Source organism: Peromyscus californicus, unplaced genomic scaffold (genome assembly GCF_007827085.1).
Source record: "Peromyscus californicus insignis strain IS unplaced genomic scaffold, ASM782708v3 Scaffold_3__1_contigs__length_106647218, whole genome shotgun sequence".
NCBI classification, from domain to species: Eukaryota; Metazoa; Chordata; class Mammalia; order Rodentia; family Cricetidae; genus Peromyscus; species Peromyscus californicus.
Genome location: NW_026294551.1, coordinates 86,718,043 through 86,743,175, shown reverse-complemented (window position 1 = coordinate 86,743,175; position 25,133 = coordinate 86,718,043). Strand labels below are relative to the sequence as shown.

The 25,133-nt window shown below is 47.4% G+C and overlaps 1 protein-coding gene across 2 annotated transcripts in view; it reads right to left on the bottom strand.

Annotated features, from left to right (window-relative positions):
• Positions 1–25,133, bottom strand: part of Wwc1 (WW and C2 domain containing 1) — a 157,139-nt gene that overhangs the window by 71,213 nt on the left and 60,793 nt on the right. For both annotated transcript variants that reach the window (XM_052758572.1, XM_052758574.1), the window contains exons 2-3: positions 12,613–12,722; positions 3,784–3,987 (exon numbers count right to left, since the gene is read on the bottom strand). In XM_052758572.1, the coding sequence (XP_052614532.1) occupies positions 3,784–3,987; positions 12,613–12,722 (314 nt within the window). The remainder of the gene's footprint in view (positions 1–3,783; positions 3,988–12,612; positions 12,723–25,133) is intronic.

Here is a 25,133-nt window from a genome sequence, read left to right as displayed (position 1 = left end):
ATCAGTGTCTTCAACAGCTACCAACAATCAGCTTGATGCCATGGTTTATCCCATGCCTTCTTGTCCGCCCAGAGTAGCTTCTTCAGCCTTTTACAATCTAGACCAAGCCGGGAGGTGGTGGCGCACTCCTTTAATCCCAGCACTTGGGAGGCAGAGGCAGGCGGATCTCTGTGAGTTCGAGGCCAGCCTGGTCTCCAAAGCGAGTTCCAGGAAAGGCGCAAAGCTACACAGAGAAACCCTGTCTCGAAAAACAAAAAACAAAAAACAAACAAACAAAAAACAAACAAACAAAAAAAACAAAAACAAAAAACAAAACAAAACAAAAAATCCAGACCAATTATCTTGCAGACTAGTCTGCATTATGGATATATCTGACTGTGTTCATGATTAGAAAGATTTGGATGAAATATTTTGTGAAAGAACCTCAATGAAGCACCCATCTCACAGGGCTTGTGGTAGCAACTGGCTATTTACTGGTGGTGTTAATTCCATCCCATATATAAAGGCTGCAAGTATCTCCAATAAAAAGGAACACTTGACAGTCTAAAACTAGCAAATGAATTGTTGGTGATTATTCTTATCATATAAGCATCTTATCACCCCCCAAAAAAGAAAGAGTATTTGCCACCTTTCAAACTATGGAGCTTTAGAGAAAGGAAAAACATCAACTTCACCTTTTCAAGCCTGAGTTTCACTAGCAACAAGAGTGTCTCCATTTCAGGACTGTGGCAATGAGAATATTGTGCACTGAACCCCTAAATTCCCATATAAAGCCTTAACTTCCAAAATGATGGGGGTTTAGAGACAGGGCCTTTGGAAGGTAAGCAGGCTTAAGTGAGGTCCTGAGAACTGGGCTGCTGTGCTGGGATTTGTGGCCTTAGAGGAGAGACACCAGAGAGCCTGCAGCCTCTCTCTGCCATGTGTAAATCAAGAGAGCTCTCACTGGAACCCCCCCGTGCCAGCACTTCATCTCCGATGTCCAGCGTCTACGACTGTGGGAGAACACTGTGGCGGAAGCCATCTAGTCAGCTCCCGCTGACTAAGTCAAACTCGGGGCTAGAAGCCTCCTAAAAGCACCCAGCCTGTCATTGGACCCACAGAAGCTGAGATCCCGGGGGGAGCTCCTGAGTGGCTACTGGGACAGTGGGTGGTCCAGTAGGGCTGACTCCAGCCTTATAGCTGAATGAACCTCCCAAATCAAGGGCATCACAACCAAACCACAGATGCCCAGACACCATGGTCACATGCCTATCCCCACTGCCTGGCCCATACTCAAAGTGGCAGAGATGACAGATGGGTTTGCATGTTATAACTGTAAGACCGTGGGCACATTATTGATCCTGAGCCTTGGTTTCCTTATCTGTTAGGGTGGCTAATAATAGTTCTTAATTAATATTTGAGTGGAAGAGAAGTGCCAGGAGGGTTGTTGGAAATACCATACACAGATTTGTAGGAACGTTCCTGGTGTGTAATAAACATTCAATAAACGCAGGAAAGATTTGGTTAGTAAAGTAGTGGCATGTCTTTAACCCCAGTAATTAGGAAGCAGAAGCAGGAGAATTCCAGTTCAAGGCTAGCTTGGGCCTTATCCCTACCTAAACAACAACAACAACAAAATGTTGAAATAAAAAAGTTCTGATCCCTGAGGATCCTTGGCAGTCAGTGAGCTGGCATTACCCAGCTCTAGGAGGACACAGCCTGGCTTGGTTTGTTCCTGTGACACCGGGGTAAATAAGGAAGGCAGGAGCCCTGACTGTATACATCTATAAATACCACCAACCTATAGTGCAAGCAGATGCGCTGTGAAATGTGCAGTGACAGACAGCCACAGAGCTGAGGCTGGGGCCAACCTGGGGAAGGGGCTTTGGACAGAGCCGTTGGTGGTGATGGCCCAAGAGATCAGGCTTGAAGGATGAGGAGGTGTTTGTCATGCATGCCAGGAAGTGTGAGTGCAAATGTCCTGTGGTAGAAAATTGAGGGACAAGCTGGAGAACGGGGTGAGAGAGGCTTAGCACACCTGGACGCTAGTGAATGGAAACCTGAGATGAGTCAAGGGTGGTCTGCAGGGACTGGTCACACAGAGCTTGGCAGGCCTCACAAGAAGTTATAGGAAACCTCTGGAGGTTGCTGGCTTGTTTGGAAGCTGTAGTAAAATGTGCAGGACACAGGGCTGGATGTCGCTCACTTGGTAGGATGCTTTCTCGGGATGCATGAGGCCCCGGTTCTGTTCTCAGTACTGTATTAAACCGGCATAGAAACAGCACACACAGCCGGGCAGTGGTGGCATACACCCATGATCCCTCCATTCTTGGGAGGCAGAAGCAGGAGGATGAGGAGTTCGAGGCAAGCCTTGGCTACACAGCAAGTTAGAGGTCACTCTTCACGACAGAGGCCACCCACTCTGTCTCAGTGATGAAGGGCACTAGCAAGGTTTCTCAGTGGTGAAGATACCTGCCACCAAGCCTGACATCCTGAGTTCGATCCTTGAGACCCACTTGGTGGACAGAGAGAGCCGTGTTTTATAACCTGTCCTCTGACTTCCCCACACACATCATAGCATGTGCGTGCCTACATACAAAATCACACACAAAACAGAATGTAATTTTAAAATGTACACAATGCTGGATATGGTGGCGCACGCCTTTCATCTCAAGGGGCAGTGGCAGGCAGATCTCTGTGAGTTAAAGGACAGCCTGGTCTATATAGTGAGTTCCAGGCTAGCGTGGCCTACATGATGAAACCCTGTCCCCAAACCAAAAATCAGGGGCTAGAGAGATGGCTTAGTAGTTAAGAGCACTTGCTGCTCTTGCAGAGAACCCAGGCTCATTCTTAGTCCCCATTTGGTGGATCACAACTGTCTGTAACTCCAGGTCCAGGGGATTCAATGCCCTCTTTTGACCTCCACAGGCACCAGGCATGCATGTGGTACATGCAACAAAGTTTAAAAAAGAAAACAAAAACCTTAAAACAGCAACAATAAAAACAACCCCCGCCCCACACTGTTCACAACATTAAGTATATTCCTGCTTAATGTTGGTAAAGTAAAGGTGGCATTGTCCATCGTTATCAGCCACTCCTAGGACTTCTTTTCCTCCCAAAGCTAAATCTTGCACCTATTAAACAACTCCCTTCTCCCCATCTCCCATAGCCATGGATGAGCTTTGAACGCGGTGATACGGAACCTGGGTAACATTCCAAAATGAGAATAAATGAAATAGAATGAAACAAGGTGTAAATGGCAAAGAGTTTGTTGCTCAACACGGAAAGGAGTGGGGTGCTGGGGAGACAGCTCAGCAGGTGAGAGCACTGTGCAATCAGGAGAACCTGAGTTTGGATCCTCAGCACTCATGTACAAAGCCGGGCACGGCTGTGTGTGCCTGTAACTACAGCAATGTGGGGAGGACCTGTAGGGGAGAAAGACAGGAAGAACGCTGGGGCTTGCTGGCCACCAGTCTAACTCCAGGGAGAGACCCTGTCTCAAGGGAATAAAGAGATGGGTGACCGAGCAGGATACCCAACATCCTCCTCTGGCCTCCACCTCTATGCATGGGTACAAGCGTCAGTGCACACATGTGCCCACGATGCACACATATGCACACAGAGAGAACCAAAGAAAGAAAAAAGTAACAGGAGGAACAATAGAGAGTCTGATAGTTTGTACAAGGAATGGAGGGGGAAAGAGGGCAGATTTAAGTACTGAAGCTACTGAGAGTGTTCAGTGGACAGTCCCTGCTGTACCAGTGGGGGATGTTGGCAATGGCCCCAGCAGTGGGAGGTACTCACAGCTGACCTGGGAGCCCAGTTTATGCTCCCAGACGGCATGCAACTGCTGATACTCCTGCTGTGCCAGCTCCAGGCGCTGCTGCTTCACCTGGTAGATCTCCTTTTGTGCACTCAGAGCCTCCTGGGCCACCACCAGGTAATCCTTCAGCATGTGCTCTTGTTCCCGCCGCCATTGCACCCTCGGATCCTCGATCTGAGTGGTTTCTGAAATAGATCCCAAGGCAATATGTCAGCACTGTATACATACTTACAGCATTGCTTGGTGGGCTACAGAATCCACCACTAGAAAACAAAAGTATGATGTACACAAACTCCCAATAAATGTAAACGGGTTAAACTTACTACATGGTAAAGCAGTTCCATCTGGACTAGTCACACAACCAAAAAAAGTAAATCAAGATCAGGTTTTAACTGAACCTCACGTTTGTGGAGATACATTGTACAAAAACATGATAAATAGCAGGCATATATTTAATGTTTATTCTGAGCCAATAACTAACTGCTCTAGATACTTTACATGGCCTCAATTCTTCAGTCTTTGCATTAACTTTACACAGTAGATTCTGATCCTACTTCCAGTGAACAAAATACAGAACTAGGACACAGAAAGGTTAAACAACTGGTTCAAAGTTGTACAGGAAATGTTTTTGCCTGAAAAAATGTGCATCTTTCATCCATATTCTCATCTGTTGGGCTTTTAAAGATATTTTATTTTTATTTTAGTGATGCAGATGTGTATATCTGTGTGTAGGTATATGTACATGAGCATGAAAGTCTGCACAGGCCAGAAGTATAAGATCGCCTGGAGTTAGAAGGAATTATGAGCTGCCAGGCTCACAATGAGTGCTGGAAACCAAACCTAGGTTCTTTGCAAGAGTAGAACACGCTTTTAGCTGCTCAGCCATCTCTCTAGCCATTGTTGGGCTTCTTGGGTGTAAGAGTCCTTGATATATTCTGAATGTGGACGCTGTGTAAATATTTTCTCCTTTTCTCTGGGGTGTGTGTGTGTTTCAAAATCTCTCAGATTTTCTCCTGCTTCATTTTTCCTCCTTTTCTCCCCACCCCTGCAATTGGTCTTGAGTTCCTGGTCTTAAGCGATCCCTCCTCTAGTCTCTCTAGTGTGGAACCCTCACTTCTCAGCATTTTAGCTAAGATTAAGCATAGTATCTAGTGTTGAGACCAGACATATGCTATCACACCAGGCTCGGGTTTTTGCCTGTGCTTTCTTTTAGGTGTTTTCTAATTTTAGCTTTTAGGTTTAGGGCCGTGGCCATTTTGAATTTGTTTTCCCATATGGAGTGAAGCAAGGGTAGAGGTAAAGAGTTCTCTCCCCTATCACATTTCCATATGGAAAGCAATTGGACCAGCAACTCTTGAGGTCTATTCTTTGTGGTACCAGGTACTCAGAAGGTCCCTTGATGGAGTCATGTTAAATGCTGTTGGTTCTGAACTGGTCATTCTGTAAAGTGGCCCTCCCACATCCCAGGCCTCCTACGGTCATGGCTGTACCTCACAATAGATAATGTCCCACTGGGGCAGGCTCTTCAAGATCATCTAGGCTAACTCTCTTTTGCAGTTCTTGTTTTTACTAAAGTTATACATGTTGTTGACATGTATTAAGTTAGGGCACGGTTGGACAGTTAAGCATACTACTAAGTGTACAACTGAAAACATCCTTCCCTGTCCTTCCTTCCGCACACATCTCCCCACAGAGAGGCGAGGCGGCCACCTCAACAATCTTTCCGTTTATGGTTTAGAGAACCGCTTCACTCCCACCACCTTATGTTTGAGATCTCTGCCTATACACACATTCTCCATGCAAGGCAGACAACTACTACACTCAGGAACTTTGCATATCCTCTTCTCCCCTTGCCTCCCCACTTTTAATTTCTGGCAGATTCGAAGTATTTACCCACCACTGACCTTGAACTCACTGTGCAAACCCAGCTAGCCTGGAACTTGGGAGATTCTCCCAGCTCTACCTCCAGAGCGGTGGGATCAGAGGTGTGTGCCACCGCACCCATCCCCTCCTGCTTCTTATACACACCACATACCTGCTTTCCACATACAGCAACCACATCCACAAAGTTAACAACAGTATTTTCTGACAATGTAACAATGTAACAACACAAAGAGCAACTGTTTTAAAAACAGTTGAACATCTGGGGAATATGCTACACAGTTATGATGCAGAGAACTACAAATTAAAACTAGCCAAGTAATAATCTAAACCTATGAAAAAATGAATTAAAAAAATATGAGACCCCTGAGCTGGATTTGACCTGAATGTCGTCTTTTGGTAGACTAGCCTTAATGGTACCAGGAGGCACATGCAAGCTTCCAAAGGAGGGAGGCAACCAACAATCCTACCCAGCAATGACTCCTGTGAAGCACAACAGTGAATAGCAATAACATGATAACCCTAGGGATACAGTAGTGGCACACACCTTGGAGGTAACCAACAGCTCTCTAATTGGATATAAGACCTATCAACAAGAGGAAACCATGCCCAGTACTGGAAACCTAGTCAACTACTTAGGGCTAATGAAAGCATGATTATTGGAGGAGAATCTGCAACCAGTAATTTACTAAACCAGGATATTCCCTAACAACAATCTATAAACATTTGACCTTATACCCACAGATAACTGTCATCTTCACCCTTCATCAAGGAAATCTCTCTTTGCAACAGATGGAGACCACTACAGAAAACCATAACCAATCAAAATGCAGAGTTGTGGAGCCCAATCCCAATGGATCTACAAAACACTCCTGCAGCTAAGGCTCGGGGAACATTGGGGAAGAGGGGCTGGAAAGACTGTAAGAGCCAGAGGATCAGGGAGTAGTTTGCTGTGAGATTGTGTCCCTGGGTAATATGGGAAGCCACACCCATAAAGTCTCACCAACATGACTGGACAAACATGAGCTGTACAAGGATGTACAAGGAAGTACCTGACATCCCACACATTCCAACCATTAGATAAGGCGGCCAGATGTCCAGGAGTCTAGCACACACCTATTTTTGTTTTACAGATATCCCTAGACAATTGTCAGCCAATCAGGGTCCTGGACCCTGGAAATACCCTCACCCCAACCTCTGCTATGAGAAAAACTCTGCCCCACCTGAGCTCAGGGCTCTCTGCTCTCACCGCTGTGTCAGACAGACAGAGGGACCAAGCTTGGAGCTTAAAGAAAATAAAAGCTCTTTGCTTTTACATTGTGTGTGTATGTGTGTGTGTGTGTGTGTGTGTGGGGAGAATATGCAAACAGGAAGGAGAGAAGGCCTCAACCCTATACAAAGAACCGCAGGCAACGAGGAAAGCTGGGAGGGGAAGAGGTGGTCTTTCCCAGGGAAGAGCATACCAACTGGTTATCCATGCCAAATGGCCAGCCTTGAAAACATCCACATAACAGTATATGGACTGAACAGGTTATATTTAGGAGTATGTAGTATGTATAAATATAATATATATATATATATATATATATATATATATATATATATATACACATGCAAACTAACAATTAGTCAAAATGAGGCCATAAAATTGAAGGTAGGAAAGGAAAGGGAGAAATGTTATAATTAAATTATAATCTCAAAAAAAAGAAAGAAAAAAGAAATGAAAATAGTCATATAGTGCAGAAGGATGAAGAAAATAGTACCTAATGGTGGTGGAAAAATAGATTGATACAGACCTTTGAGGATACTCGTGAATCTAATACTATATACCCAAAGTTCTCAAAGGGTTTTTATCTTTTAAAAACCATTTTTTTTTTTTTGAGACAGTGTTTCTCTGTGTAGTTTTGGTGCCTGTCCTGGATCTCCCTCTGTAGACCAGGCTGGCCTCGAACTCATGGGGATCCACCTGCCTCTGCCTCCCAAGTGCCGGGACTAAAGACGTGCACCACCGCCGCCTGGCTTAAAAACCATTTTTGTTTAATGGGTGTTTTGCCTGCATGTATGTCTGTGTACCACATGTGTGCAATGCTCAAGGAGGCCAGAAGAGGGTGCCAGATGCCCTGGAACTGGAGTTATCTGGTTGTGAGGGGCCATGTGGATGCTGGGAATTGAAACTGGGACCTCTGGAAGAGTAGCCAGTGTTCAACCACTGAGCCATCTTTCCAGCCCCTGTTTCCATCTTTTGACTTCATAATCTCATATAGTTTGTGTCTTGGTATCCATGGAAACTGTTTCTCAACTGACCCACAGATACAAAATCTACTGATGTTCAAGTCAATTATATGACCTAACATTTATAATTCACCTACACCTGAATTTACCTCTAGACGGCCCATAATACCTATCAAACACCAATCCTCTGCCAAGAGCTGTTATCCTGTATTATTTAGAGAACGACAAAGGGAGAGCCATGGCGTTCGTTATGGCTACAATTTTCTCCAAATATTTTCAACCTGAGGTTGGTTGAATCCATGGATGTAGGATTCATGGGTACAGAGCTGACACTAACAAGACACAGACACCTTTAGAAAATTATCACAGAGCAAAGCAAATAACGAGCCTCCCTCTGTGTATAATACAAATAAGTAGGGGGAGAGCCCAGAGGGTTAGCAACGGGGCATTGTGGTACCTTGGTTTTCTGTGGTAAGGTGTATTATGTATCTGCATAGAATGTGCTTGTGTATTTAAAATACACAAGTGTGAACATCCTTTGAATACTCAGGAGAGACTCAGAAGCAGCAAAAAATGTAACTTGATCCCAGGTTCAAATTGCCCAGGCAGGATGTCCACAGACACAAAACCAAGTGGGTCGTGTTTTGGAGTTCCTTGCTCCTTATGTTCAATTTCCCTATCTTCTTTCAGACTAAATCTAGTTAGGCTTTTGTCTCCAGCCTTAGTCCAAAGCTACTCTCCAAAGTCAAGGTCACCGGGTCGCCTGAATAGCCAAATCCATCGGCCAATTCCCAGTTCTCCTTGTGCCCGGCACCGCTGAGGGCTGTTCCTCCACATGCCGTCTTCCCAGACTTCTCTTGGTTTTCTCTCCCACTTTGTGGCCACTCTTCAGTCACTGCTGATTGTCCTCTTCCCTGCCCTTTCACAGCCTGCAGCCCCCATGTCATTCTGCCGTCCTCTCCTTTCATGATCTTGTCCGTTTTCAAGTCTTTGCCCATTATCTACACGACAACATCTCCCAATTGCCCATCTTCATCTTCCGCCCATATCCATTTTCTAGGCTGCAGGTTACTACACTAAACTGCCCACCTACCTACCCCAGGTGTGCGAAGGTACCCGAGGCTCAACATTGCCAAATAAAGCCTTTTCTTCCTTCCTAAACCGACTCCACCTTGCTGTCTCTTCGGTCAGTGGAGGGCAACTCCACTTGCTGTCTCTTCGGTCAGTGGAGGGCAACTCCACTTGCTGTCTCTTCGGTCAGTGGAGGGCAACTCCACTTGCTGTCTCTTCGGTCAGTGGAGGGCAACTGTACCTTTTCTTGGCTCAGGTCCAAGGAGGGTCCTTCTGGCCTTTTTCTTTCCCACTCTGTATGTAAACAACCAGGAAGTCCGGACACTTTCTATCATCTCTGCCCTGGTTTGCAGCCCCAGCTTATTCCAAGCACTTCCCACGGGGCTCCCCACTTGGCTGCTTGCTCAGTAAGTTCTGCTCTCTTGGAGCAGTCAGACTGACTCTTGACATAAGTCACCTCAAGCAGTTCCCATGTTTACGGCTCAGATAACTCCTACCTCACGTGTCAGCTGTTCAGGCACTCCTGCCCCCTGCCGCTCCCCGATGCTCCCTCTCTCCCCCAGTCTTTGTGCTCTGGGCATACTCACTGCTCTGCTACCCCCTGAACAAATGGAATGAGTGTGATCGGGCCTCAGAGCTTTTGCTCTCTGTCCTCTGAAACAGTTCCTTCCAGTCTTAGATCAAGTCTTATGTGGCCAACAAGCTCGCCTCCCCTGAAGACCAGCTTTAAGACGGCCATCATCACTGTCCCTTTCTCACTCCCCTAGGTCTATCCCAGCATACCTCAGTACCACAGTCTCTCCCTCCCCCTCATCCCCCCCGCCCCGCCCCGGACAGGACATTTTCTAACATCCAACATCATCTACCAGTGATGTTTGTTTTCTGTCTCTCCTGCCTGAATGAAATTTCCGTAAGGGCAAAGACCTTAGTCACTTTGCACTCTTGTGTATCCCAAGCTCCCAGAACAGGTAGTCAGCAAATGTTTCTGAATGAATGCAAGCTGGATTGTGAATTATGAGCAAACTGTTCGGGTATATTGAGTCTATAATTCTTTGCTTGTTTGAGACAGGGTCTTTCTATGTATTGCTGGCTGGCTTCAGCCTTAAGACCCCCTGTCTCAGCTTCCCTAATGCTGGCCTTACAGGCATGTAGCATTATGTCTGTCTCATGAATCTGTGCTGGTTTGTTTTATGCCAGCTTAGCACAAATTGGAATCATCTGGGAAGAGGGAACCTCAACTGAGGCACTGTTTCCATAGATTAACCTGTGGGAAAGTCTATGAGGGCATTTTCTTGATTAATGATTGATGTGGAAGGGCCCAAGCCACTGTGAATGGTACCATCCCTGGCCAGGTGGTCCTAGGTTATATAAGAAATTCTCTGAAGCAGCCAGTAAAAAGTATTCCTTCATGATCTCTGTCTCAGTTTCTGCCTTGAGTTCCTTCCCTGATTTCACTTCACGAGGGACTTGTAGGCTGTAAGCTGAAATACCCTCTGCCCTGCAAGTTGCCTTTAGTCGTGGTGTTTGTTACAGCAACATAAAGCAAACTAAGACAGACTTGGAGAAGAATTTTGCCCAAGAACAACACATACAAGTAAAAATGCTCCCATTCCACGGCTCTGATTGGTTAAGTAAGCCTCAACAGCCACTCACCACCCTTGTATTTGTCTCGATATTGCCATCTACAGATAGGGCATCTTCCATCCAACAAGACTACTTTCAAACCAAAGGGAACCAGTAGCCTGTGAGCTGGTTAAATGACCAGGTAACATTCTTTCTGCTTGGTCCCATTTCATTAACCCGGCACACACACACACACACACACACACACACACACACACACACACACACACTCACACACCACTTCTGCCATTATCCCCAGGAGAATTAACTTCGCCACAGCCTGCTAAACTCTCTTCCCTTCTGTTCCTCCAGCAGCTCCCAGAAGAAGCACCTTAAAATCCCACTCCTGCCATGAGATTTTAATGAGGGGGATGCTCTCAGCAATTAGAAACAGGAAAGGACTGATTAGGGCTTCAGTACATCAGCGTTTAACCCAGCATCTGATACAGCCCTCCAAGCATTAACCTCATTCCCCATACACACTCAATTAGGCATATTTACTTCTCATTATCCAGTGCGCAGTCATGAGTGCTAATAAAAACCTTTGCGATCCCCAACAATGCCATTAATGCCATTAGCTGTCTCTCAGATACTCTCCTACGCTTTGTTGCCAACAACAGTCTGCTCCTTCATCCCCTTCCTTATGCACTCATGCACATACACCCTTTTCTGCTTAGCAAGGGTTAAGTGCACACCTACTGTGTACCTTGATGGGCAAAGGCTTGGAACAAGATAGAATTAGACACAGTAACTTCCCCAGAAGACATAGCAATAATAGGCAAAGAAAATTTAGAAGAGAAAATGGATGGACAGAAGTACATCTCCATTCTTAGGTATCAGTTCGAATCCCAGCTCAGCCATGTTTTCTCCTTTCCCCCCCTTGTTGAGATGGGTCCAAGGGCTGTCCTGGAAAAATCACTGTGTAGTTCAGCTGGCCTCAAGTTCACAGTTTTCTTGCTCAACTCCCTAGTACTGGGATTACAGGTGTACACCATCATGCTCACCTCAGCCATGTTTTATCTCGGAGTACTGAGTCACCAACTGCTATCTCTAAATCTCAATGGGATGAAGATAATCACCCTAATACCCCACAGGGTCCCAGGGGGCACGTGGAGCAGAATGCATACTCAAAATGCAGGGGCACTTAGAAGTTGGTACCCTATTCTCAGCCTTCAGAGGCTGCCAGGCCCAACCCATTCTCTGTCCTCTTCCTCTGGCCTGAAAGGATAAAGAGGATCTATCTGATGGTTCTAAAGACACACTAAGATAGGAAAACCGTGTCCCTCTGCATACCGTCTCAGAGGACAGAGATGGTCTTGGCTAGGAGGATGCACGCGTCACCTGTCCTAAACTGTGCATCTCTTGTCTTCCTCCACTTGAGAGACAACACACTTCTGTGTTTCCCAACTAGTTCCTCCATCACGGTCCCAGAAGGAGAGAGAGACAGTAGGAATACTCATCTTAGATCAGAGCACTGTGGTCCCAGGAAATGACAGTGGGCTAATCTACTAAGGACGCACGTGCATCTACATTGCCAGAGGCTCGCTAGGGCTTCAGATACCTGAATAGGACAATGTGCATTTATTTTTTAATGGGAAGACGGTCATCCTTGAACATAAATATGTGAAAAAATATGCATATGGACACATATACAAACACACGATTGGAAATAGTTGAAATGACACAGACAAAATCATCCGCAATGCTGCCTCTGAAAATCAAGGAGCTGGATGAAGTTGGATCACGAGAGAAGTTTCAGATTCTATTAAAAACCCTCCCGAACTGTTGTTCTCACATGAGCATACATTATCTATCTATATCCACACCGACATCTCTGAGTCTACATCAAACAAACCACAATCTGCCTTCAAGACTCCGCTGGGGCTCCTTCCAGATTGTGGAGGTGGGTGGGCACGAGAAGGGGAGGGGATGGGCACGGGGGTGGGGCGGGGGGGGGTCTGGGGTCTGGGGTCTGGGGCCGGGAAGAGCAGCGAAGAACTTACTGGTATTGTGGTCTATGAAGTAATCGCCAACCTGTGGGTCATATGCTTCTTCCCATCCTAGCGGCAACTCATCGCTAATGCAGTCAGCAAAGGTGAGTGGTTTGGTGTACCTGGCAAGGAAGACGAGAAACACATTCTGTCAGCCCGCGGTCCCCAACACTCCTGCAATGTGCCGTGGTTTTTTTTTTTTTTTTTTTTTTTCTGGACTCCCGGCTTCTCCTGACTGTTCAACAGATCCAGACATTTTGCACTACAGCATGACCTCTGCTGGGCCCTGAGTCCCCGGGAAGGTGAAGACATTCTGCAGTAGCATCCAGGCTCCCCCAGGAGGGAGGCAGAGAACGGATTCTGGCTCTAACGTTTTGCCACTACCTTGGGAGTGACTTCAGAAAGTCATTTTTTCTGTCTGGAGGTCGGGTTTCTGCATCTCCAATTGATAGTTTGCACAACCATTCTCAGGCCAAGTCTTGGCTTCGTGACTTGGATCCCAGCCCCCCTCTGGCTTTTCCACCTGCAGCTGGCTAGCCCCGCCCCACGCTGGTCTTTGTCCTGGCCCTGTCTTGTATTTGTCATGCCCATTTGCCCTTCGAAAAGCTGGCCTCCTGCAAGCTCTAGAGGAACAGACGCCCCAGCCCCAGGAGTCTGGCCAGCCAGCCATATTTATTTGCTGATTGAGTTGGTTCCCAAACGCCTGGCCCCACTGCTGGCTCTTCCCTGCCGGGGACGGCCAAACTGATGATTTGGCAATAATAACTCCCTAAGGCCCCATCTCACAGGGTGTGAACTGGCGGTAATCACCAAGTCTTAGTGGCTACATCAGACAGATAAACAAATCATGCCAGAGAAGCTGCAAAGGCTTGTAGAGGCTGGAAAACTGTACCATACACCATTTGTCCAGGGTTTCAGCCAGAGAACGGGAAGCCGGGGAAACTAACACATGGGGCCAGTGGTTCCCCGTGCTGCCTTTGTCTAGAATAAACATGCCCTTGTAGAGGTCAGAGGACAACTTTTGGTTGTCAGTTCTAGCCCAAGACAGGGCTCTTGTGTTTTGCTACGGTGTAATCCTCCTGTCTCCGACTCCTGTCTTGCAGTAGGGGATTGCAGATTGGTGCCACTGCTGGACCCCAGAGAAAGAACTCAGGTCATTGGTGTTTCACGGCTGGTACCTTTATCCACGGAGCCATCTTTCTGACCCTAAGACACTCATTCTAATATTCCTTTGTTTCTGTCTTTTTCCTCATTCCAATTCTGGAAGCCCAGGAGACTCTGCTTCCCACCCTTTCAACAGATTGGCAAGCTAGGGTACAACGGGACAGGAAGGGTGAAGATTGGCTATCTCTTCCTTAACCTGGATGATTGCTCTCTTCTTAAACCCTGACTGCAGGCCTGTGTGTCAGGGGCTTGGCCCCTGGCTGAGTGCTAGGGCAAGCAATGGAGCCCTTAGGAGGCGAGACTTAATGAGAGGTGTGCCCCTAAAGGCGAGAGAGTGGGACCCCAGCCTTTTCTTCCCATCTCTTGCTTTCTGGCTACAAAGTGAGCAGTTTTGCTCTGTCCCGTGCTCCTGTCAAGATCTGTTGCCTCACCATGACAGGCTCAAGGCAAGGAAGTCGCTCAGTTATAGACCGGAGCCCCTAAACTGGTGATCTATAATGAACTCTTTCTCTTTCTAAGCCCATCATTGCAGGTATTTGATAGAGAGATAGGGAGCTGACTAACAGCCCAAACTAAACCAGACTTAAAACTGACTGCTGGGGATGCCTTTCTGTATGCTGTGAATGTGTTGCTCTGATTGATTGATAAATAAAATGCTGATTGGCCAGTAGCCAGACAGGAAGTATAGTATAGGTGGGATAAGGAGAGAGGAGAATTCTGGGAAATGGAAGACGGAGTCAGGAGCGCTGCCAGCTGCCGTCGCCTCCACGAGAAGCGAGATGTAAAGTATCGGTAAGCCACGAGCCACGTGGCAACTTATAGATGAATAGAAATGGGTTAATTTGTTATAAGAACTAGATAACAAGAAGCCTGCCACGGCCATATAGTTTATAAGTAACATAAGTCTCTGTGTGTTTACTTGGGGGACGCTAGTGGGAGAGATTTGTCCCCGACTGCAGGCCGGGACACAAAAAAACTTCAGCTACAACTGACGGGGACAAAGAGACACTGTGACACTGAAAAAGCCCCTGGTTGACAAGACAGTGATGCACTCACCTGCCTGCTTCATACTCAAGGTTCCAGAGGCCGTGGACTGTATCTACCAGTTGGCTTTGGTTAATAATTCACTGCTGCGTTGTGGGAGACTGTGGTTCCACGAGACTGGGGCCGGGGGTATGTTTTTACACACAACAAACTAAGAACTATCAAATAAGGATCCAATAAGCATTGTTCTTTAGCTGAGTGAGTTGGACAAGAACTTCATCTCCCAGAGCCTCGGAATTTTTCCTCTGTGAAGTAGAGACTAATGTAACTCTTCAGGTTGTTGGATAGGTTAAGCATGATCATGTTTGGGGCTAAAATATGTAGTACAAAGGCTGTGTGTGTGGGGGGGGGTGGTACAGCACAGCAGTTAAAGTGTTTGCAAGATGATCAGAGTTTAGCTCCCCAGAACCCACAAAATGCAAGGTGAGTGTGGCAGCCCACTTATAATTCCAGCTTTGGAAGGGGGAGGCAAAGGATTCCTGGAGCAAGGTGGCTAGTAAGACTATCCATGTTGGCAAGCTTTGGGTTTGATTGACGGAGTCTCTCTCAAAAAATAAGGTAGAAGAGTGATAAAGGACAGGTCCTGATATCCATCAGCTTTGGGCCTGTGTAAGGATGTGTGCCCATACACATGTGCCCATACAGAAGGGGAAACTGGGGCTAAAAGGCTAATAGTGTCTTCTTCATTATTTGTCTAGAGACAGGGTTCACTATGAAACCCAGACTGGCCTCAGACTCTTGGTATTTCTGCCCCCCCCCCCCCCCCCGCCGTGTCCCGAGTGCTAGGATTATAGGTTTACAACAGCACACCTGGTTAAAAGGCTCTAATAATCTCAAGAGAGCTGGAAAGGAAGAGGAAAAGGGGGAAGGGGGAAGGGGAGTGTGGTACTTTCATGTGATTGGCCCCTCATAGGGAGTGGCACTATTAGGAGGTGTGACTTTGTTGGAGTGGGTTTGGCCTTGTTAGAGGAAGGTGTCACTGTGGGGGCGGGCTTTGAGGTTTCCTATGCTCAGGATACCACTGAGTGTGTCAGTCGACTTCCTGTTCCCTGCAAGCCAAGATGTAGGCAGCACCATGTCTGCCTGCACACCGCCATGCTCCCCACCATGATGATAAGGGACTGAACCTCTGAAACTGCAAGCAAGCCACCCCAATTAAATGTTTTCTTTATAAGAGTTGCCGTGGCCATAGTGTCTCTTCTCAGCAATAGCAACCCTAACTAAAACAGGAAGGGAGAGGAGAGGAGTGAGGAGAAACTGAAAGATATGAGTTAAAATGTTGTCTTAAGGCAACGGATATAAGTCAGTAGCAGAATACTTGCCTAGCATGCTCAAAGCCCTAAGTCTGACTCTTAGCACCACATAAAACTGAGTATGGGTGCACACACCTGTAATTCCAGAAATGGAGGCAGGAGGAGCTACAGTTCAAGGTCAACCTTGGCTATTCTGTAAGTTGGAAGCTAGCCTAGGCTACACGAGACTGGATTTATTGAAAAGAAATTATCTAGTCAGGTGTGGTAGCATATGTCTTTAATGCCAGCACTCAGGAGGCAGAGGCAGAGCTCTGTAGGTTTGAGGCCAACCTGGCAACGTGGTCTACATAATGAAGTCCAGGCCAGCCAGGGATATGTAGTAATCAGCTAACTTAAAACAAAATAAAACAACCAAAAAACTAGGTATAAGAACTTTCACATAGTTTCAATTTTCTTTTTCTTTTATTTTAAACAGAGTTTGCTGTCATGATTGTATAGTAAGTGTAATTAAATATTGAACAGTGATTCTATCTAGGTCTACGAAGCATGCTATGAAAACCATGTTCCCTCTCTGGGTAGTAGGTGTTCTCGTTCGATTTTACAAATGAAAGCACATTCTTAACAATGCATAGTTAATACACCAGAGGCTCAATCTCCTGAGGCCCCAGTGCTGGCTCCCAGAGCCAGAGCTTTACCAATAAAAATTAACAAGACCCAGTGGGTCTCGGAACAATCTGGAGCTGTGCTAGACGTGCAGAGGAGGTGGCTGCATGGGGAGGTATGAAGCAGACAAGAGGTATTGGACTTTATGTGATGAGTGCTTTCGGTCATTGGTGTCTTGGTACCAAGCTGCTCATTAAACCTAGAAAAGCCATGGCTCCTACACGTAAGGACAGTTTAGTGTTTCCAAGCCATCAGTACAAATTCAGGCTCTCAAGGTACCGGGGATGGGAACGTGGATAGGCGAACAGGACCCAAACTTCATTAAGTTTCCAGAAACTCATGGACTCCACATACTGCTCGAGCCTTGCACTGAGAAGGTAAAGCTCTCTGGTCATTAGCTGTAGTATCAATGATGTGATGAACACAAGGCAAAGATACTGGTCCGTGCCAGCAGTGACGGCAGACATTTTACCCAGCAGGAAGGAATGCACAGCGATGGGGGGGGGGGGGGAGGGCATCAGAAAGAGCAGCCAGAAGAGAAAGAAAGGCTTTGGGTTTTGTATTTGGGTTCCCCCTGGATGCAGCCATGGGGGAGCAGCCAGCTGATGCTCAGAGCGCTTCTATGGGAAACGGGGAAGTTGCTATGGAGAGGAAGTATACGACTTACAGAAATCTGGACAGAAAGTTCTCTTTGGAACAAATGCCAAGAGAGAGATGAATTATTCAGTGTGCAGAGAGGTGTCATTCAGAGTCAGTATGAGGAGAAGTGTTTTAGCTTTGCAGACACACACACACACACACACACACACACACACACACACCCCTAGGGAGAGGCAGAGCTGTCTGTGGACCCTATTCATCCTCAGGAACTGTGGTGCTCCCCTGACCTGCCCTGTTCACCTTGGGAAGGGGTAACTGCTTTCAAATGTGGCCAGGATCTGGAACTTCCAGCCTCGAGCCCTCCAGACCCCATGTCCTGGGCTGCCTAAAACCTGCAGTCACACAATCCAATGACCCAGCTGCTGGAGGAGCAAGAGGGAAGGAGGGCGAGGTGCCAGGCAAGAGCGAGTTCTGCCCCTTTTTAATTACAAATCTCTGAATGAGCACAAACATTCCTGAATGTTTCACAACTGGCCTTCCTGGAAAAACAGCCCGGATGTGTTGCCTTGGAAACAGGGAAGGCTCTGCCAGGTGTATTCTACAAGGGGGACGCAGGCACACCTGTCAAGAGACAGGGCAAGCAGCTGAAGAGCTGGAGGCACCAACAGGTCCCGCACTCTCCTCGCACAGTAATCCGTAGCTTTCCTAGAGGCTAAGGCTCTGGGGGGCACATGGCCAAAGCTGCTCTGGGTATTCAGGGTGTCTCCTAGGGAGGCAGGAAGCAAGGGGGAGCAGGCAACGTTTTTGCTAAGTGTAACACTGGGTTGTGATTCTCTGGGGACTAAATTCAGAGTGGGTAAGTCGTCTTCCACGGTCCCTGTGCCGCCCGAGCAAGCCCAAACTTCTTCCCTCTTCATGACCATCCAGGAGAACACAGCCCTCCCCACCCAGACTCTCTCCTTCCAAGGGCTAGCTGGGAGGGATCACAGTCTAGAGCCCCTATCCCTACCCCAATCCAAGAACAATCTATCCTCAGCAGTAGCTCTCCTCCCCACCCAGGCACAATGGGCAGGCTGGTTTTTCCTGCCCTGGGCTGTTTCACATACATACTTTCCATAGTTTAGATGTCTAGGCTCCTGATAACACTCTCCCCCATCTGGCCAGTTTCTAAGCAGGCCCTGCCCTCATGTTTGAAAGTCTTCCTCCTCCCTTTCCTTAATTTGGTTCAGCGCTGACACCTTCACTGATTCCTCTAACAAACACAAGGATGATCAAAATAACCGTCTCACAAAGCCTGCTAAGAGGGCGGAGTGTGGCTCTTGGGAGCTTTAATGAAACAGTCGCAGAAGAGGACAGGACAGCAGGGCACTGCCCTTCTAGAGTAGGGTAGAAGACGATCCCATCATAAGCACATGTTTCAGAGATGCAAGGCATCCAGAAAAAAAAAAAATCAAGGTTCTGGTATGGAGAATGAAGGGCAGCTGTGGTCACAGGAAGCCTCTGAGAAGGTGACCTTCTCGGGCGCTCAGGGGGTAGGAAGTAGCCAGGTGAGGTAGCGAGGATCTGAGGGAAAAGCAGTAGGGACAGCACACTCGGAGGGCTGTGGGTCAGGATGGTGCCGGTGCACTTGAGGAACAGAAAGGGAGGTGAGGCTGGGTGCAGCGTGCTGGAGGGCTCTGGGCTGCTGGTGGGGACTTCAGGGCACACCCTTTTGTTCTCTGCCTATGTGCTAAGCTTCCCCTCTCATTTCCGTGAACCCACCAAGCGGGAGGAGGCCCCAGGAGCCCAGTGCCAGGGAGAAAGAATGAGGAAGACTTGTTTCTGTCCTCCAGAGCACTGTGTGGCTATGGAGACAGACAAAGTTGACACGGGGAATGATCCCCATGACATTCCGCAACGGAAGATGTGGCCATGACACTCCCCGAGGCAGGGAACCGCGGGTAATGAAAGGATGTAGGGATACAAGAAAAAGGTAAGCCAGAAAGACGTGAGAAGCCAAGCGGATGGGGGACTGGACCAACGGTAATGGAGTGTGCACAGGGAGGGCAGAGCGCCAGGTCAAGAAAGGGAATGGACAAAGGTGGGTACTTCATGGTCTAGGAGGATTCAAGGTAGATGCCACCCGCAGAGGGTCAGGAATTCAACGCTGGGCTGAACCCCAGGTTCCACCTTGCTAAAGCTGTGGTTGTGGTTAGGTAACCTGACACGTGACAAATTCCAATCTTGTAATCGTGGTGTGGCTGTACAATAAGACAACCCATTGAAAGTGCTGAGCACAGGTTTGCGGGTAACAGGCATTGGTGATGTGATCCTTGGAGAGAGACCAGTGCACTGTGGGAATTCTGTCACCCTGTGGCTTACATCCTTGACACACGGGTCTCCACCATCACTGCCCCAGCAACGTTCTTGACTCCTGGGGATCTGCAGCGGTAGTCACAACTCACAGGCTTGAGCAACCGCCGCCTGGGCTCTACACCTGTCTGCATAGGCATCAACTCTCACCTCCTGGCTTCGTTTCCTTGCGCATAAGAGGAGGCTGCTTAGAGCAGTGACCTCTCTAGAGAAGCCTGGGCCTAGCCCATAAACTGTTTGCTGCTGTGTGTTGGCTTATATACCCTGATTTCCATAATACGGTATGGAAGCTATGGCAGAATAACTGCTCAGGCTTAAATAGCCGTAAGAAGCCTCGTCCTGCACCCCGGTGCCTTCCTTCCTGAGGAGCGGGGACTGTGAAAAGCCCCCCCCCCCCCACACCAATTAAAAGGGCTAGTGAAATGGTGCAGTGGGTACAAGCCCTGGAACACAGTTCTGATGACCCGAGATGGATTCCTGGATCCCACAAGGTGGCAGGAGAGAACCGGCTCCTGGGAATTAGACTCTCACCTCTGCACACCGTGGAATCCACATGTGCCGCCCCCCCGCCCCCCAATAGACGTTAAAGCGGACAAGCTGAGGGATGGCAGGTGTTTGGCTCTCTGTATTTGCGCTCTGAAAGAGATGACATTTGCTCTGGGAAGGCCGGCGTCCCTGTTTCTCTAAAACACCTCTCGCTCTCCCTTTCTCCTCTTCTCTGCTCTCAAAACACCTGTGTCCACATTCTTGTTTCCAGACCCCAGAGTGTCCCAAGGGCCCTGCTTTGGTTTGGCTGGTTTATCCAGGCACCTCTTGGTTCAGTCACTCCCACTCCTGGAATTCTTTTCTGAGGATAGGAAGAGGAAAAAGAACTCCGGAGGAAGAGTCCAGAATGTCCCTTCCACCGACTTTCCCTCTGACTTCATACTGGACCTGGGAAACCAGGGACTCACCTCCTGCCAAATCTCTTCATTCTGTCCAGCCATTCCCTTCCTTGCCTGCCATGTCAGTGTTAACATGGCTGTGTTCCTTCCTTGATGCCCTGCAGATCCACAGGTGCACCTGTGTGTGGATCTTTTCTGTGTGTCACCTGCTGGGACCTCAGACTACAGTTGTGGCAATCAGGAGTGACAATAAATAGGCATGGACAACCTGTTGTCAGCCCAATTTCCATAAAGACCCTTCTAGGTAAGTGTCATTCAGACCTACACAGGGGTCTTCGTGGGCCAAACAAGGCAGCGCATCCGACAGTATTTGAGTACACAGTGAGTGGTCAACGAACATGAGTTATTTGCTATTTATTTACCCCACTAATGTCGAAGTTAGGCCCCTCAAGGAGCCTTATTAAAGAAAGTTAGCGCTAAAAAGGATTTGGCAAATGAATGGCCCAGCTTTCACTGAAAATCAGGGCACACACACACACACACACACACACACACACACACACACACACACAAGAAAAAGAAAGAAAGAAAAAGAGAAAGAAAGAAAGATAAAAAGCAAAAGGGAGAGAGATTTGTCCAGAGCCACCCAAGGGTGCAGAGGCAGAGCTGAGATTAAAACCCAGGAACCAGCCTGGGGGGCCATACCACACTCATGACAGCAAGAGATCAAGCTGGCGCTGGGTTCGGCCTCAGCACAGTTTCCAGGAAATAGCATTAGCAGCATTCCCCAGTCACACTGACGCACACAGAGTGAGGACCTGTCGTTGGCTGGGAACCAAAAGAAAACTGTGACGCTCTGATTATTTTAGCCGAACCTCTTTGGAGAATAGTCTCCTGAAGGCCCAACACCATAGCAGACTGGAGTTCCTAATATCCCTGCCCTGCTGGCCCTCAGAGAGCCTGAGCCCCGCCGAATCCTCGTCCTTGGATCAGGAGTTAGGTTACACCAGTTCTGTACAGAACCACACAGGCTCATCCTTCCTAGCTGTGTAACCTTGGCCTACTCCTTCCCCAGCTTGGAGCCTCAGTTTCCCCAAAGGTATATAGGTCAATCTAGAAAACTTGCTTCTCAGAACAAATTCGTGCCTGGCAACGACTCATCAGAGCACCTGGTGTTACAGACCCTGGCACGACATGCCATCATTTTCTTTTCTGAACAAAGGATTTAAGGGCACTCGGCCCCTAGCTTTGATGTTTTTGGTGCCGTGAACTGGGTTTCCAAGGAACCAGCTAGCCAGATGCCTCTTAAGTGGTAAGAGCAGAGACCATAGCCCTCCATTATTCCTTGAAATATAGCCATTCCAGAACCTTATCTGATTGCTAACTCACTCTAGCCTCACCACCTGAGAAACAGATCCTCTGAGAAAACTGGTCCCTGGTGCCCTCTCTGGGACCCCATCTGCCCAGGGCCTCCCCCGTGCTGGCATGATTCAGATGGAGCCCTGGGACAGGAGTGACATCTGAGTTTGGATCCTCTGTCCTTGGGCAAACATCCACTTTTTTTGGACAACGAGGAAGCTGGGATATGACATCTCTAAGGCCCTCTTTGTGGCACTGTCCCTGTAACTCTAGTAACCGCCTTTCCCAAAGGCAGAGGGCATCGTGAGACTGAAATGGAGGAGCCTATAATTAAAACATTTTAAAGCCTGGCGTGGCAATGCATTCCTGTAGTTCCAGTATTTAGGAGGTTGAGGCAGGAGGATTGACACAAGTTCTAGGCCAACATGGGCTGCATAGTAAGACCCTACTTCAAAAAGGAGAACAAGGGCTGGAGAGATGGCTCACTGGGTAAGAGTACTTGCTGGGCAAGCATGAGAACCTGTGTATCCTCAGCACTCATATGTAGCTGCACAGGTCTGTAACGTCAGTGTTGAGGGAGAGGGTGAACAGGAGGGGCTATTGCTGAGACTTGGTGGCTGTCAGTCTAGCTGTTAAGTGGTTAGCTCCAGGTAAAGTGAGAGATGCCAGCTCAAGAGAAAAAGACAGCAAGCAATAGAGGAGAGCATCTTTTATCCCTTGTCCTTCAGGAGCCCACACCTGCACATACACATGTACCTATATGCACCCCCTGCCCCAACACACAGGACATCAAAAATACTTATTCTCAAGGCCAATTCATTACAAGTATTGGACTACATACACTGTACATAAAACAAATCATGTCCTTTATGTTCACGGTGTTTCTGTGAGGCAGACACCTGCTCCCTGCATGTTAGCCAACGGGAAATCAGTGAAAATACAAGCTGAAATTCATCGAGTTCATAAAGGACCAGGTCTTGCCCATGGCCCTTCCACAGCCTTCTATCCCATCGACTCCAAGATGCCCATGTTAAAGCATGATCATCGTCTTTGGAAGTGGGTATGACTAATGCTGGCATCACGCCACCACTGTCAGCCAGGCTGCATCCTCAAAGAAACACCCACCCGTGTGAGCGCAGGTACCAATGACACCAGCCTAGCCCCTGGTGGAATGGATGTCACAGGCTTGGGATAAGATCGCACAGGTTAAGAGTGGAGTTCTTTCAGCTCCTAGGAGCCACATGCTGGGGAGAGGGTGGAGGAGGCAGTGAGCAGACCTGTCTAGCAACATTCCTAACCCAGGACTTGAAAGTAGGTTAACACTACACAAGTGCCAGGAGCCACTGGAGCCCGGCAGCCAAAGCTCAAGTTCCTGTGAGGGGCCAGATCACAAGGCTGTGCCAGAAACACAAAGGGCAAGGTCAAAAGCACAGATATCAGCATCTCAGTGACAAGATCAATGAAAGGAGGCGGCTCTGAACACGTCTTGGGAACACTGGAACTTGGTTTCCTACATGTACGCCTTTGTGTTTCTCTACATATTGGTGTGTGAATTAAAACACCTCAGTTTAACCCCACATCATGGCACATACCTGTAACCCCAGTACTTAGAAGGCCATCCCCAGCTACACAGTCAGTTCAAGGCCAGCCTGGGGAACATGAGACCCAACCCCCGACCTCAAATATAAATATCCAAGTTTGACAGTTCTCTCTCTCTCTCTCTCTCTCTCTCTCTCTCTCTCTCTCTCTCTCTCTCTCTCTCCCTCCCTCCCTCCCTCCCTCTTTCTTCTTCTCCTCCTCCTCCTTCTCTTTCTTCTTCATCTTCATCTTCGTCTTCTTTTTTTTCTTTAACAAGTATACAAACATTGTGATTAATTAAAAAACAGTGGGTCATAGCTTTATGGTTGCAATGTAAGCACTCCCTTATACAGTCTACACTGTACTGTGTATTCTGTGTGTAAATATCAAATTCCTAATAGTACTCATAAGCATCTGTCTTTGTCTTTTCCTGTTGTTGTGATAAAACACCCTGACAAAAGCAACTTAAAAGAGAAAGGGCTTATTTAGCTCACAGCTCCAGGTTACTGTGCATCATGGCAGCGAAATCACAGTGGTAGAAGTTTGAGGGAACTGGTCACGTGACACCCACAGTCAAGATCAGAGAGCTATGAATTAAAGCATGCTTACTAGTACTCAGCTGGCTCTCTTTTTCACTCAGTCCAGACACCAGCCCAAGAAATGGTCTTGCCTATATTCAGGGTGGGTCTTCTCACTTCCATGAACAGAGTTAGAAAAAAAATGGTGGTTGGAGAAATAACTCAGTGGTGAAGAGCACATATTGCTCTTCTGGAGGACCCAAGCACCCATATTAGATATCTCAAAATCATGTGTAACTTCAGCTCCAAGGAGATCCAATACCTCTGGCCTCTCAGGATACTTGGACTCATGTGCACACCCCTTACCCACCCCTTACCATATAAATTCACATAACTAAAAATAATAAAAATATTTTGATCAAAGGAAATTCCTCATAAAAGCACCCATACAGGACAACCTAATCTAGACAATTACTCATGGAGATTCTCTTCTCAGGAGTGTCAATATATACTGTTACGTTGACAATCACACCTGGTGGTGGTGACACACTGCAGCTCCCGATGCCACTAGGGTGAATGAAAAGGTGTTGGAAAGACAGAGGATCAAGGTGGGTTTTTGTTTGCTTGTTTAGCTTTTAATTAATTTGGGGGGGGCATGCCTCAGGGGTGAGGGGAGGATATGGAGGGAGTGGGAGGTGAGTGGGATTGGGGTGCATGATGTGAAATTCCCAAAGAATCAATAAAAATTATATTAAAAAAAGAAAGAAAAAACAAACAACAAAAACTAGCCATCACAACTCCACCTTGTCAACTTGACACTCAAACCCATCATTTTAAAGCCATAACCTTCCATCCTTTGTCCCCAAAGTCTCATGTTTATCTCATAACATAACCTACAATCCGACTTCAAAAGTCCCCAAATTCATTGACTGCTCTAAGACTTCAAAAGTGCAAAGTCTCTTAACTGTGAACTATAAAACCCATAAAATCAGAACCAAGTGACACATTTCTAACATGTCATGGCACAGAGTAAGCATTCCTAATCCAAAGGGGAAGGATTGGGGTATAAAATAATCCCACAGTTCTATTTGCTTCTTTGTTGCTATGATAAAACACTG